The sequence below is a fragment of the Sebastes fasciatus genome, chromosome 15 (assembly GCF_043250625.1).
Source record: "Sebastes fasciatus isolate fSebFas1 chromosome 15, fSebFas1.pri, whole genome shotgun sequence".
NCBI classification, from domain to species: Eukaryota; Metazoa; Chordata; class Actinopteri; order Perciformes; family Sebastidae; genus Sebastes; species Sebastes fasciatus.
This window is the reverse complement of record NC_133809.1, coordinates 23,335,921-23,352,109: the sequence shown is the minus strand read 5'-3', so window position 1 is coordinate 23,352,109 and position 16,189 is coordinate 23,335,921. Positions and strand designations below refer to the sequence as shown.

The 16,189-nt window shown below is 39.5% G+C and overlaps 1 protein-coding gene across 2 annotated transcripts in view; it reads left to right on the top strand.

Annotated features, from left to right (window-relative positions):
* The window catches only part of sntg2 (syntrophin, gamma 2), a 104,283-nt gene that overhangs the window by 56,265 nt on the left and 31,829 nt on the right, over positions 1–16,189 (top strand). For both annotated transcript variants that reach the window (XM_074660802.1, XM_074660800.1), the window contains one exon: positions 8,270–8,394. In XM_074660802.1, the coding sequence (XP_074516903.1) occupies positions 8,270–8,394 (125 nt within the window). The remainder of the gene's footprint in view (positions 1–8,269; positions 8,395–16,189) is intronic.

The window sequence follows — 16,189 nt, the reverse complement described above, 5'->3', positions numbered from 1 at the left end:
TTTAATTGTACAGGTAACTGCAGGAAGTTTGAGTTTATGTTTGCGCCTAACCTAGTAAATGTTTCATCAAATTGAACTTTACATTACTTAGTTGTAATTTAAGCATATGCCTGATGGTTGCTGGCACCAGTGAGAGTAAAAATGAGACCCTGTTTTAACGTCAGACATGCTTATCGCTAACATTAGCCTAATGCTAGCTGGCGTTGTTTTTAGCAGCAACCGCAATACAATAGTTTATTTCAACCCAATCACATGGGGAGGCGTATAAATAGCAGGACTTCTGATTGTCACGATAACCCATTTCAGTTTTTTTTGCGTGTCATTAATACGCCACGTCGTTACCATGAAATGGTCGCGATATGTTCAGGCAACAAAATTATAACAGCTCCAGTTAGGTTTAGGCAACAAAAGCACTTAAGTAGGTTTAGGAAAAACATCATGGTTTGGCTTGAAATAGCTATGTAAACTAAGTAAATACGTACTTAAACAACGTAAAGTAAGTGCAGAAAGCATGTCACTAACGTATAACTTCAAAATAACAACACTTCGGCACACAAACACCGGTGTCGTGGTTGAAAGTCCTTTGTTTGTTGGACCCATCTACCTACCTCCCGCCCACCATAAGCAGTCTCTAACTTTTTATTCTACGTCACAAGCTCTGAGGGTAGCATATTTACTCGTGTGCGTACACATGACAGGACAAAAGCAACAAAGGCATTATTATTCCACACATAGGGACTTACAAATTACTGTGTCATTTAATATGCCATTTGGTGAGACCGGGCTGGTTAATTTACAAACTATTTACCACCAGTTAAAATATTTACTGTAAAAAAATCAACCTATCCACACATTACCAAATACTGGAAAATTCTGGTTGGCTTACATGTATTTCTTTTCTCTCTCTGTTTTTTTTTTTTTTAAATAAGCATACTAGCCTTCTGTTTTCTTGCACCCCGCCAGATCATCATCAGATATTACAACTATTACAATCAATGGATCACTTTGTCAAGACAATACTGCAGCTATGAGTTGACCTTGTGTTTTCCTCAGGTAGAAGATTAAAACATAACTCCATCTCCACATTTATAGGGCGAGATGAGTCGGATTTTTAGTCGACGGCTCGATTCTCTCCCTCCTTTGCCATTCCCCTCCAAAACTACATTTATGTATTAATGATTTCTTTTTCTTTGTCATTTTAAACCAAACAAGTCACATGCATCACAGTGAAGAAGTGCTTTACTTAAATAAATGTGTCCCACAAAAATCTAAAAAGGTTGTTCCCCAGTCCTCATTAAATTTAAAATATTTTTGGCAGGAAAGATGGCACATTGAGCCAATATTGATTATTTCAATGTTTAAAACATGACCTTTCTTTTAAAGCAGAATTTTTTAACCTCTTGTAGCAATTAAGCTTTCTGACCATAACTCAATGTAGAATTTGCAACTTTTACTATCTGGGTACTAACTTTGGTGAATCCCTGACTATTTCCTCTAGCGACACCTTGAGGTTGACATTTTTGTTTTTTAGTGAAATATCTTGATGAACATCATACAATTTGGCTCAGATAGATATCGATGGTGTCCAGAGGATGGATCCTCATGACTTCAGTGATCCCCTGACTTTTTCCTCAAGTGTCACTGAGTCAAAAGTGTTCACCAGTCCATTGAAATAGCTCAACATCTACTAAATGGATTAGCACAAGATTTGGTGAGAGACATTCATTTTTGCCAGAACAAACTACTTTTTTTCTCCCAGCACGAACACGAGGTTTACACAAGGTTTCTACTGACATGTTTCTAAAACTATTGGACAGATTGCCATGAAAGTTTGTTGTAAACACATTCATATCCCACTCAGCATGAAGGACTTTGATAATTAATTGACTTTGGCAATGACTTAACTCATCTACAGTAGCCCAATCAAGTCATTTAAAAAAAAAAAAAAAGGTTCAGTATTTTGGTTTATGACCAAATACCTGCAAAATAAATCTAATTGTCATCAACCTCAGTTGTATTTTGTGTTTGGTGCCAATTAGCAAATACCAGCATGCTAATGTGCTGAATTAAAATGTTGACCATGGTAAACATTGTACCTGCTTAAACATCAGCATGTTAGCATTGTCCATTGGGGGCGGCTGTGGCTCAGAGGGTAGAGCAGGTTGTCCACCAATCGGAAGGTCGGTGGTTCGATCCCCGGCTGCTCCGGGTCACATGTCGATGTGTCCTTGAGCAAGACACTTAACCCCAAATTGCTCCCGGAGGCATAGCCATCGGTGTGTGAATGAGTATTTAGATTAAATCCTGATGGGCAAAGTTGGCACCTTAGTAGCCTCTGCCATCAGTGTATGAATGTGTGTGTGAATGGGTGAATACTGACATGTAGTGTAAAGCGCTTTGAGTGGTCGGAAGACTAGAAAAGCGCTATATAAGTCCAAGTCCATTGTCAAAGTGAGCATGTTAGCATGCTAATGTCAGGATTTACCCTAAAGCACTAATGTGCCTAACTACAGCCCATAGACTGTATATATAGATGGACGTCTCCACTTCCTCCCACTTCGTCTCCACTTCCTCCCGCTTCCTCCCACTGTACAAAAGTGAGGCCAAAATACCCCAAATACGGGAGATGCCATCTTGAGTTTTTTAGGTAATTTGGAGCCAGATTCTGTGCACTAGTGATCGGGGGCCTGGAGCCGCAGAATCGAGGTCCCGCCCACACACCCGCCCCGAGCCAATCATGAGCTGAGCCCGGCCGCAGCTTTTTAGCGTGAGCCACCTAGCTGCTACGTTAGCATCACAGTAGCCGTCTGGCAAGAAAGACACAACAACTAACCATAATATCTCTATAAAATACATTTATGATAAAATTGACATGTGTTCTATTACACAGACTCATGACAGTTACGGAAAGTTAAAGTTACATCTTCTCTCTGGTACAATTCCCAAGCCTCCGGTTGTGCGACTATTTCACTCAGAGCAGCTGTCAATCATGATGTCTCACCCCCTTTTTATAGCATCAAATAACTAATTAAAACCAAACTTTTCAGAAAAAATTAACAGTTGATCATACATCAGGGTGATAAGAAATGCCTAAAATCACAGAAACCATCTTTGGGAAATATATATTTGACGCGTACTTTGACTTTTTAGTTTGTCCCATGTTCCTTCCACTAACATGGAGGGGGGCGGGCTTTATGGCCTTTACTGCAGCCAGCCACCAGGGGGCGATCGAGATGTTTTGACTTCACTTTTGCAGTGCTGTCATGTCGTCCATCTTTATATGCAGTCCATGGTACAACCTCACACAGCCGCTACTATGGCTATAGACACTCAGACTTTATTGAGTCTTCCGATTTCCACTGTGACTGACGACAATGTGTCGTGTTGTTACAATGCGAGAGAATGTTATGGCTGATACAAAAGCCCAATCATGTTTTTGCTTTTTCTCTCCGAGCACTCGCACATCTTAAGCATCCTACCCCGTCTGTAGATGATTAGAATTCACTAAGCTCTGTCTTCAGTGGGCCTCTCTCGACATTGAAATGACTGATAACGTTTTCCTTTTTCATTGCGGCCATCGCACAATTTACCTCCCCGATTCATTTACATGCTTTCAAATAATTACGCTCGGTTCACCTCTATAGTATCAGTATTCACGGAGGAGTGTTTGAACTATGCGAAGAACAACACTGTGGCCTGAGTTCCTGTTTCACTGCTCTTCAGTAGAAGCAGGGGTTGTGTCAGTGTAATCCACTCTGACAGCCTGATAGTTTTCAATTTCCTGCCACCTCACCTACTCACCGCAGCGCCCCACTTGAGACTCAACTAAAACCATTTTGCTCTGGGTTGACATAAATGGAGCAAAGGATGATAATTTTCTTCAGAAATGTAGTAATTACGTGCGCCTGTGTTAGCTCAGTTGGTAGAGCGGGCGTCCATGTATTAAGGCTTGGTCCTGACCGCGGCGGCCCGGGTTCGAATCCGGCCTGTGGCCCTTTCCGCATCCACTCTCTCTCTCCCCCCTTTCAAGACTCTATCCACTGTCCTGTCATAAAAATGGAAAATGCCCCCAAAAAAATAACTTTTAAAAAAAAAAAGAAAAAGAAATGTAGTAATTACTGGTGAGGAGCTGACAGGGGTCTGCACGTTGTAGTTCAGCAATGATGTGCGACTCAATTTTGCAAAGGTAGGCAGTTTTCCGCTGCTCACTATTCCACCCGGAGGCTATTTAAATGCTCAGGTAATATGTTCAGCCATTTTGAACTCAGGGGGAAGGCAGGTGATTTGGTTCTTTCGTGATGAACACATCTACCTGTGCTGTACCTATAATGCTACAGGGGCTACATCAGAGTGTTTGCCGTTGTTTGGAGGATTTTTGGGCTGACAGTGAATCATTCCTGCAGCTAAAGATTATCTGTTTGATGCCACTAAAGCTTCACTCATTTGATCCCTCAGCTTGTAACTCATTAGATAATGTGTTATAATGCATCTGTTCTTCATTAAGTGCGGCGTGACTCGCATTTAAATGTGGCACTCATCCAGCTATCAAAGCTTTTGTCGACATATTGTGCTTCAGGATGCTTAGAATTAATGCTTTTTGATGCTTTGCCATCAGTCCCAGAGGGGGCTTCATTAAACCTTCACATTTTTATCCATTTTAGAGGCATCTGAAACACGTCGCAATGTGGTGTTTTGTGCTGTGAAGCCACAATTCTGACTTTGATACCAATATTAACAAAAACGGCTTCCTTGAATATGCTCTAACACACTTTTTTCTGAAGTTGTTACAAGTTCTAAACCAGCCACATGTGCTCTAAACTCCATTCTAGGCAACCTCACAAAAGAATCTTCAGTCTACTTTGAAGCAGTCTTCTCAGCTGCATTAATAAATCTCTTAGTCCTGCTATTACCTGGTTACTCCTTTCCTGAAAAGATCTAACTCTGTCCCCAAACTCTAAATGATTACAGACCCATTTCAAACCTTGCCATCATGTTCAAACTGTTAGGCTGCGAGTTGGCTAGCAACCACCTTTTCTGTCTATCCAGTAACAATCTTCTTTTCGTGTGTTTTCCCTACAAATGTCGAGCAACACGTGACAAATGTCCGCTCTTTACATGCATACACTCTTTTCAAAATAAACTTCCATTTTCACAGGAAACAACTTGGTTAGGTTTAGGCAACTAAACTACTTAGTTAGGTTTAGGAAAAGATCGTGGTTTGGGTTAAAATAACTCCGGAAGTGGTGTAACTTAAGTACAGAAGTTATGTGACGAATAAATCAACGTTGACTTCTGGTTTCACACGGGGGGTATGGACACATGTCTCCTGGGTCAAAGGCCGGTGTTTTTTGACCCACCAATGCAGCCAGACCTCCTCCCTACACGGTGCTTGTCGCTCTTTGTACTTCCTGGTTCACAATTACGTGGATTACATATAAATTGATTTTGTGGGATATATATGAATTACAGTGCATTACTTTTTACAGGCATAGCTACAAGTATGAGAACAACCTGATCTTGATGAGTTTCAGTCTGGGTTCAGATCCAAACATTCTACCGAAACTGACTACCATTACTACTGAATTTTATTAAATTAAATTAAATTAAATTAAATTTCGGACTTATGTATATCTTGCAATGCACTGTTTACCTTGCACGGCAGCTGGATTCTCGCGATGATGTAAAAAAATCCATCTCGTTAGACTAAAAGTAATGCGTTTGTGTCATGTAAGCCAGATCACGGACCAATCAGAGTCCTGTGAGTAACTACTGGCGGCTATGGGCGTGGCTTACGTGTGTGTGAGGCGTCACGGAGAGGAGACTGTTCGATCTAAACAACAATGGCGGCTCCTGAAGAGGTCATTGTAGATGCTGCAATACCATCAGTTATATCAGAACTGCAGAATATTTCTTCATTGAATGAAGAGCAGAGAACGACACTGAAGGCTTTTCTCAACGGAAAACATGTTTTTGCTCATCTCCCGATTGGCTTCGGCAGGAGTTTGATTGACAGTTGGTTCACCCAATCACCTGCCAAGTATTTTTTGAAAGTGCCTGCCCTTTTCCAAACAGTTTCCAATGACAGCTTCTCATGGTTCTGGCGGGTCAGGTTACTGCACTGTAGCTGCACTCTAGTTTTTAATTTCACTATTTAATTTTTTTAAATTTTTGAACCTATTTCAGTCTTCAGTTTTACTATATTTATGTACATCTTTTTATGTTGTATTTTTATTTCCTTGTGTTTCTTGTCTATCGCTTTTTATGTCTTATATAAAGTACTTTGAATTGTCTTGTTGAAACGTTCTATACAAATAGATTTGCCTTGCCGTTATTCTTTATAAAGGATGTCTTCGCTGTTATACAGCAATCACTCTTTTTTAATTTCTTTTATATGAGGCCTTCAAGCCATTATCAAAAAGAAAAATCTAGCACAAAAGAGTTTTAATGTGAGATACTGTTTACAAGCACAGAGTGGCCTATCAGACGTGATATGAGCAGTAGACTGCTAATATAGGGAAAGAAGTGTTGGCCATTATAGTGATAGCGTAATGATGTAAAGTGCATTCTAATGTAATTTGAAGTTCTGCTTGCCACCATGTGTATCGCCACCATCAGGAAGTACCCATAACCATGCCACATTAGCACATTTATTATTGCTATAAGCCAGGCACCTTTTAAGCTGCAATTTTAGCTTTTCCTAATGCTCATTTACTGCCCATGAAAAGCCTAAATGCACCTGTGTGTTTGCCTCAGTCAGAAGCTCATATTGCAGGCTCACTGTTTTCACAAATCCATTAAGAGGAGCTCACAGAGACGAACTGCTGCCAAAATGAATGTAATCCATCAATTTAAACAGCAAGTGCATTTTTCCCAAACACACCTTCATAACACCACAACATGTCAAGAGGCATTCTGTCTCTGTTTTTATCCACCGAAAATTCATGCCAATACTGCTGACTTTATTATCAACTAGTGGATATTGGTAGTTTGTATTAACCTATTAATATTTTCTTTAAATTATTATTTGCTCTCTTGTTCCACATATTTGGATTTGTAGTGTTGCCTTTTCTGACTCAAAATGCTCGGTGGCCTGATTGGTAGCCAAAGAAGAGTACAGGAAAAGGTAGTGAATACCATATACATCAACATAAATTGTAACTATAAAATGTTTATGGACAATAATACACAAGATAAGAGAGCTGCAATTAATAAAAACCAAAGTTTGTAGACTGTGTGTCTTATAAATCAAGGTAAAGTTCAGAACAGTTGGCGATTTCAACTTTCGCCCTTTACTGTGGCCAGACATGAGTTTCTTCATTGAAGCCACTTACTGATGTGTACGGAGGCCCTGAGAGGCCTTTTTTTTTTTTTATGCGGGTAATGTCCTATGAGATAAACCTTAAACTTTTGGAGTCTGATATAATAATTTCATAGATGGTATATAGTAAATAGTGATATAAGTTGTAACTAGAAAATATTTTGGGACAATAATACACAAGACAAGAAAGCTGCACTAAAATAAAAAAATATATTTACAAAAATTGCAATTGGGATTGAAATTGGCATGTGAGTAAAGTGTCTCGTGTCTGGAGATGGCAGCAGTTTAAATTGGATATTGCTATAGCAGCAAAGTGTGTGTCTTATAATTTTATGAATAAAAGCATGAATTGCATTATATTGTTGCAAACTAGTACGTAGGAGATAACTAAAAAAAAAAAAAAAAAAAATTCAAATTACCTCTCAGGGCTTCCGTAGGGATGAGAAAAACGTGAGAGAAATCTAACATTTCAAATAGGCCAATTTACAACAAAAATGTGTTCATTTGTATGCAGAGCTGTAGAAAATATTGTCTGGCTGTCATTGCTGTGATGTCTGCTCCACTGCACAATACAAGAAAAAAAATAGTTTATTACAGTACATTTGATAATTAGGCATGGGGAAAAATTAGTGCTGTGGTTTGTAATGTGTTTTGGAAGGTGATTATATAACCTCAGGTGAGACAAGCCTGCAGTGAAGTGTATGCAGTTTATACAGGACCAGGTCAGGACTTTAATTAGGCGGTAATGGTCACAGGCGCATGTGTCCATAAAGCAATTATCAGTGTCAATGTATGTCATTTTAATGTTTAGGTACTATATAGCTGATTAACCCGGGTTAAGAAAGGAATTCTTTGATCATGTAAATGGTGCAAATGTTGCATCCTGACCACATCCTTCAATGATCAAAAGGGAGCAGGAAGCTCATTGCATTGTTCATGTATTCCACGCAGGCTCCATCACCCCCTTCGCCCTCAGCTAACGAACCAAAGTATGAGAAGCGCTGGCTGGATGCCGTCTGCCTGCCCCTGTTGATGGCCAGAGTCTCCAGATACAAAGCTGGCACAGATCAATTAAGGTAAGGGTAATCCAGCTTGATATAATTCACCTCTAAGGTGCACAGTTCACTGAGCACAGTTGTTGGCTTAGCGGGCACTTTTCATTTAAAAAGCGAGGGGGACGTTAATGCCAATATCTATGCACAGGCATAAACGGCTTAAAAGGTCACCGCAGCTGTGAGGCCCGGGCCCAGAAGGTGTGACTGTGAGAACACTGGTCGAACTTGTTAATGCATTTGATTATTATGCCTGTCCTTTTTTGTATTGATTTTCATGTGTACAGGAGTTTCACAGTTGTTTTCCTTTACAGGCTTTTTCAATCAGCACTTTTTATTTTTAAACTGTGGGGCGAAAAAAACAAACCTAAGAGGTGTATCGTTTCACAGAAATTACAGATGGTGCTACTAACATATAGCAGTCGTAACTTTCAGATCTCATAGAGCATGCTAATATACAAGGCTGACTCACATTCAGTTATTCCAGCTCACTCCTATTTGTGTGTCTCATGACAGACATTATAGAATTGTTATTATCAAAGTCTGACAAGAACAGATTATTAACGCCTTTACAAGTTTTGTCATATTTTACTTGGGTCTAAATCCAACCTTATTGTGACAATTTAACTGTGAATATTAGTATATTATTCAAACCAAAGTGTGGTACCATGTGTTTATGGTCTGGGTAACTATGGATGGCTTAATTTCATCTTTTTTTAATCAAATTGTTTTTCATTTAAATTGGAAATTCTTCACCTTAGTCCATTTTCCTTATCATTTCTTGCACTCTTGCTGAACAGAAGTCTCTCACATCTTGAAGGTGTGTTGCACAATTCAAGAATTGCAGGTACATAAAGATAAATAAATAATGGAAGTCTGCGCTGCTGAGTTAATTAGAAATGTTTATTGGACACCTCCATTGGGTATTATCCAATTTAAAGCCCCAGGCAGCTGCCCGTGATAAGGCAAAATGACATACTCTATACCAGCGTTTCTCAACCTTTTTTCAGTCACGCCACCCTTTTAAAAATATGCAAAAAGAGGCAGACACAGAGCTCCTGGTACACAGCCCTCAATTGTTCCCCACTAATTTCTTTGACGCATTAATGCAACCAGCGATTTTTAAGGTTGTAGCGGGTTCAATTTTAAAGCTAGAATGAAGACACTGGCATCATGTGAAACTACAAAACCTAAGGAATCCATTGGTATGAATGTCATACTAGCTCATCGGGAAGGAGGTTAAATAACGCTCCACACTTGCGTTAAATTTTGTCGAGTAAAAACTATAATGGCCATTTTCAAAGGTCAGAGTTCAAGGGACCCCCTTGAACTCTGACCTCAGGATATGTGAATGAAAATGGGTTCTATGGGTACCCACGAGTCTCCCCCTTTACAGACGTGCCCACTTTATGATAATCACATGCAGTTTGGGGCAAGTCATAGTCAAGTCAGCACACTGACACACAGCTGTTGTTGCCTGTTGGGCTGCAGTTTGCCATGTTATGATTTGGGCATATTTTTGTATGCTAAATGCAGTACCTGTGAGGGTTTCTGGACAATATCTGTCATTGTTTTCTGTTGTTAATTGATTTCCAATAATCAATATTTACATACATTTGCATAAAGCAGCATATTTGTCCACTCCCATGCTGATAAGAGTATTAAATACTTGACAAATCTCCCTTTAAGGTACATTTTGAACGGATTAAAAAAATGTGCAATTAACTATGGACAATCATGCGATTAATTGATTGACAGCCCCACCAAATACATGTCCAAAGCTGCGTCTTGAAATACAATTTTGACGTGCAATCCTCCCTGATCTCTGCTAGTTGCCTCTGTGCCAGCAGTGGCAAGCCTTTTGAGCTTTCCAGTGCACATGAACCCCAAGAGTCACGGACCCAGTCAAACTGCTCAAAAAACCCAGATGAAAAATAATGTCTGAATCTCTCCTCGAGAATTTTCAGATGCTGATATAGAGACGGTAGACGGTGTCCTTTTGTCCATGGAGGTGAAAGGCTGTAGTCAGTTCCAGCACAGCTGCTCCAGTTCCACACTTGTTTTTTACGTGTCGGCTCAAGGCTGCTGAAATTTCAACTGTGGTTACACTTGTGCTAAAGTCATCAGAGTAAGAGAATAGAGGAGAGGTTCCCAACCAAATGCTGTATCATTGATAATGATAGTAATTATGATTTTAATTATAATAGCATTTATCATAATAATAATCATCATGGATAAATAGGCCAACAAACATTAAATGGAACCATATGGGTACATTGAAAATATATATTTTGTTGTGATTGATGCACTTTTAAATCAGTGCAGCAGTGCAATGTATATCTGTAGAGAATAAGTACACTAAAACAAAACTATCTAACTATGATATAATCTCTCTCTGTCTTTCTGTATGTCCTTCGCATATCTCGAGAACCGATCATCTAATCTACTTCACACTTGGCAGATGTATTGCTCAGGACCCAAGTGCAGTGTCGAATGTGGTGCAATTGGACCAGATGGTGGCGCTACAACAATTAATTTTTCGTTGTTTTGGGTCCAGATCAATCTATCCATATAAGTCACGCCCATTTGCATCTGGATTGTTTTTACACCATTTCGAATTGTGTCCAAATCAGATTTTTTTTGCTACTCAATTGCTACAAATTTTGAGAAATCGTCACCAAATTTGGTACAAAACATTCCATACAGTTTTGCTACAAAATAGCTGGTCCTCACAGTTTTCTCAAATGCAGTGGGCAGGGCTTATATTACAAAAAATGTCATGTCTCCTGAACGCTTTGTATTATTGCAACCACAACAAATTTGGTGCCATTTGGTCAATAGGTGGTTCTGTACCAGATACGGTTGCACAATTAATCAAAAATTAATCGTGATCACAATTTTGGCTTCCCGCATTAAATGAACATGATCTATTACGATATTGATGTGTAAAATGCATGCATGTTTTGGCTTGACTTTTGGGCAGCGGTCATGCCGCTCTGCGCACAACCTACAGCAACAGCCTGTGAAAAACTTTACTGAATGCTGCGGCTGCAGTCCAGAGCAGACGAGCAATACACTGTATATTTTATGGGCGAAATGAAAATGCACTGAATTCAGGTGAAGAATAACCGTATTCAAAGTCTTATTTTGATGCAGCAGTTTGGCATTTAGTAGGAATGTAGCACAATATGAAAGTGAAGTGCTTTGTAGGTTTTATTTTGGGTAAAATGTTTTGGTACAATTTTATTTGACTTCTAGGCGATGCACGGTGAATAAGGACCAGTTTTATTTTGATGAACAGATTTGTACAGGACTGTGGCACAACGTGGAAGTGAAAGCAGTGTTCTGTTTATTTAAATGTGAAAGTGCAATACAAATATTTTGTCCATAAAATCAATAGGTAATCCTGATGAATATCGTGATCTGAATATTGATCAAAATAATCGTGATTATCAATTTGGCCATAATTGTGCAGCCCTATTACCAGCATCATCTAACTATAAAGGAAGGAATCTCTGTCTGTATATGTATATATGACTGCCCTTCGCATATCTCGAGAACCGTTCATCCAATCAACTTCACACTTAGCGTGTGCAAGCAGCCATACCGCGGTTCATGACATCGCTGCAAGCGGCACTTCCGGGGGCGGAGCATTCGGCCCGTTCCGGATGGGCACTTGCTCCGAATAGGCACTGCACTAGTTAAAACAAATATGTTCTCTTCTGTGTTTTTTTTTAAGTCCTAAATAGCATCACTGGTTCTCTCCTTTGAGCCAATTATTCAGTCATTAACATAATAACAAATTGAAGAAGCACTGAACAGTTTAAAGAAGTGAGCAAATGTATAATTTGTCATGGAATAAATTAAAAGCTTTAAAATATATCCACAAGGTAATATAAGTAAATGTACTCCCTTGTATCACTACTACCGTATCACTATATCAGCCTACGGTAAAACAGCTGCTTTTCATCTGTAGCACAGTGCACATGAGTGAGTGAGGAGTAATCAAATACCTCAGTTAGGACCCCGCTTTCTTCGGATAAAGCAACAAACCTGTCATACTAACTCAGATGTCCAATCAACAGTGTAATGACTGCTTAGTGCAGAGGGAATTATTGACGAAATGTATTGATGAGATTTGGAGCTTGGTCACACTAAACCCCCAACAACCTGAATCAGGAATAGCAGAGTTCAGTCAATAAGGAGCCCTGGAGGCAGAGAGCACGTCGATATCAGAGTTTGCCCTGCAAAACATGGCTGACATGTGTGTATCAGAATGCACTAATACAGATCAGATCAGTGTGGATGTTAACAGGGGGTCCAGCTGAGAATCTGTGACAACATGGTCTCAGAGGAACATGGTGAGACTTACTGTTTGTTTGTTTGTTTGGATAATTTATGATAATCCTTTCTGTTCTTGATCTAATACTGTTATCATCTATGAAAAAAAAGAAATGTCATTTCATCAATGACATAAACAAAATAACGTGTCAAATGAAAAACTATTTGAAATGTATTAGAACACAGCCTCGAGGGTTGTTGTGGGTGTATACCTTCAACAAAGAAAATTCTGTTTCCTTTTTACATTTGCCAGGAACACAAGTCAATTTGATCCTTTGTTTACATGACAGACGAGAGATGACAGTTGTGAGATTAGGGGAGAGGGAGCTGGGCAACAAAGGACTCCGGCCGGACGCCAACCGGATTCATGGTTGGCACCTTAACTGCTAGGCCACTGTTTTTTTTTTATGGAATATGCAGCAACTTTTCAAAGTCACGTCTCTCACACTGATAGCACAGTGTGGAAATAAAACCTCTGCTGTACGGACATTAGATCTGATGACACAAGTGTGAGGTTAAGTGCTCATTTATACCTTCAATCACAGTATTTAATCATTTGAAGGGCTCGTTGCATGAGTGGAATACGATCTCAAAAAAGTATAAAATGCAAGTCCTTCATAATTTGTATAATATTTTCCAGTTAGCAAACTGGCAAAGGGACTTTAATTCTTACTTAGTTTATGTATTTTTTTTTTGATTAATAGTCAGATCAGACTTTCAAATCTGATCAGATTTATTGGACCATTTGCATTCAATTTGCTTTTCAAACTGGTTTAAGAAACTCATGCTTTTCATTCGCAAACTCAAATCTATTGATCACATCTCATCTTAAAATGGACATGTGTGCCCATCCATTTTTCATATGGTTCATATGGTCCAAGTAGTTTTGTTACAGTTTAAGCTAGGGGTGAAACATGGAAACAATTAATGTTGTGTTGTCTCACATTTGTATTTATGTGTTATGTCTCTGTAAAAGTCTGATCACCAGATTTAAAACGGTGACATTTTGTGGCAAAATGATTTCATTCCAGTGGAAAGAGAGGCAAAATCAGTGTCATCTAGAACATCTCTCCCTATTCATTTGGAGCAGCTCCAGACTTTATACCCGATGACATCCCTTGTTTGAACTTTAGGATTTAGATTTTTTGGATTAGAGAGATAGTTGTTTATATTTACTAATATTTTTTGGACTGTCTTAGACCATAGGAATAACATGTATGGGTTTTGAAAATGGGCGTAGTACCCCTTTAAAATTTCCTTAAAGTACCATAAAGCCACCAATCGTTCCTTATGGAACAGTCAGTTGTGATCACTATTATAACTCCCATTTCCAGGCTAAAGTACAAGGAGCTATCATTAATGTTGATGGGAAGGTATTGTTGACTCTCATCTAATGTTGATGCGGACTCTGCAGACCGTGTTGTTGTTGTTGTAGCTGTAGGATTATTCAATGTTCAAGTAATCCTTGTTAGTGCATATACTCCCAGATGGGATGACAAATAGTTTTTCTCAAAGTTTTTCTTCTTGATTATCCAATTTAAATCCAATCCATGAGGGGAACTGGGGAATTGTTCTTTTGTTCATGTGTGTATGTATATATATATATATATATATATAAGGAGTCTGAAAACAAGGCCATATGGATAGCTGACAGTGAAAAAGCAGAGAGCAGGCCTTGTTTCCTTCCTTTGCACAGATTCTCCTGGCCACACTGAGGTGTCAGACCAGCTCAATTAATTCTGACAGTGAGATATTCTCAGCCTTTTGTTTTAGCTGTCAAAATGGATCTATTTGAAAGGGAAGGAAACTTACAAATTAATAGTTTCTTATCTAAAAGCATGCAGTCATACAGTAGTAGCCATCAGTTATATTGAAATTAAAGGGGACCTATTGTGCTTATTTTCAAGTTCATACTTGTATTTTGGGATTCTATTAGAACACGTTTACATACTTTAATGTTCAAAGAACGCTTTATCTTTCTCATAACGGCTGTGCTGCAGCACCTCTTTTCACCCTATACCTGAAACGCTCTGTTTGAGCTCCTGCCCCGCCCCCTCCCGAAAAGCCCACTTTGGTCTAAATGGTCAGCTGTTCCTTTGTTGTGATCGGTCAACAAAACCAAACTCTTCGCTCTAGCCCCTGCTCTAATTAGCTTTGTTTGAGGGCATGCCAAACTAGCCACTAGCCAAAATGTGTTACTTGGTGACATCACCACGTTACGGAAGCAAAGGCGGGAGCAGTGTTTCTGTGGGGAGGAGTAACTCCCTTTGGCGTGGACTTTGGGCTTTGTAACTTCAGACCTTTTACATGCACAAAAGCTATATAACACACTAAAAGAAAGGGGGGGAAAGCATAATATAGGTCCCCTTTAACTAAAAGAATATGATGTTGGGCTTTGATGATCCTGTCCCATGTTTACATTTCAGCTGTGTGCTACTAGTTTGATCAATGGTATGGATTCAAAGTTGATCTTGCATCTCTGCATTTCAAAAGTAAACACGCCTCCGTCATTAATTATGCTGAAAAAACGAAATGCTCCAAAGCTTGCCTATATCCCCGCCTCACTAATCAGTAGATATGGCGCATTTTCCCTCTCATTGCCATTCACACTATAACTAACAGCTGGATGCTGGATTCCTTCCAAAAAACACTTTTTCCTCCCCGTAGTGCATATTTTTTCATGTATCATCCTGCCTGTTGACCAGGTGATACTGGTCCGTCTCAATGGATTTATTACTGCCGAGTCAGCATGCAGTAGTTTGTGCCGCTGGGAGCGGTTTGCAGATGTAAAAAAAGAATCACTCTCCCTATAGATCCCATCTCTCGGTGAGGATTTCAGTCCTGCTCACTGAAGGTGGATGGGCGCTTCAGCAGCTACTTCTGACAGGGTTGTGTTCTCCTGACGTTGATCCGCCAGCTGTCTGTCACTTTGATTAATCTCTACCTTTGGAGCTCTTCATTCACCACACTTTCATCCCTTTTCACACCCCCCCCCCCTCACATTACTGCGTGCTCTCGAAGGGGTTTGCATTAATTGAAAGGGATCTAACGGATATACTGTGGATTCTGCCTAATGTCATTCCATCAGTTGCTCACTTTATCTCGGCAATACTCAATGAAAGCGAAGAAGAGATGTTTAGCCAGACAAAACATCTAAAAAAGAATTCCCGAACATCTATTAGTGATGCTTTATAGTCGTACAAATCGCAGCATGGAACTAATTTTGGCCAAGCACACTGACAGAAAGAATTTGCACCGTTGTTTAATAAAAAAAAAATACAACTTTTAAGTCCAGTGAAATTCACCCCTGGAGAGCCGCTGGGTCAGTACACAGGCAGCGGAACATAAGATTTTAACAAGCCGATTGCAGATACAGTATGAAAGTCATGCTCGCCAGAGGATTAGTTAGGAGTGCTGACTTTGTAACATCTAACCTTGAGGAGCTGCAGTGTGTGAGCGAGGGGAGAATGGTTTGGTT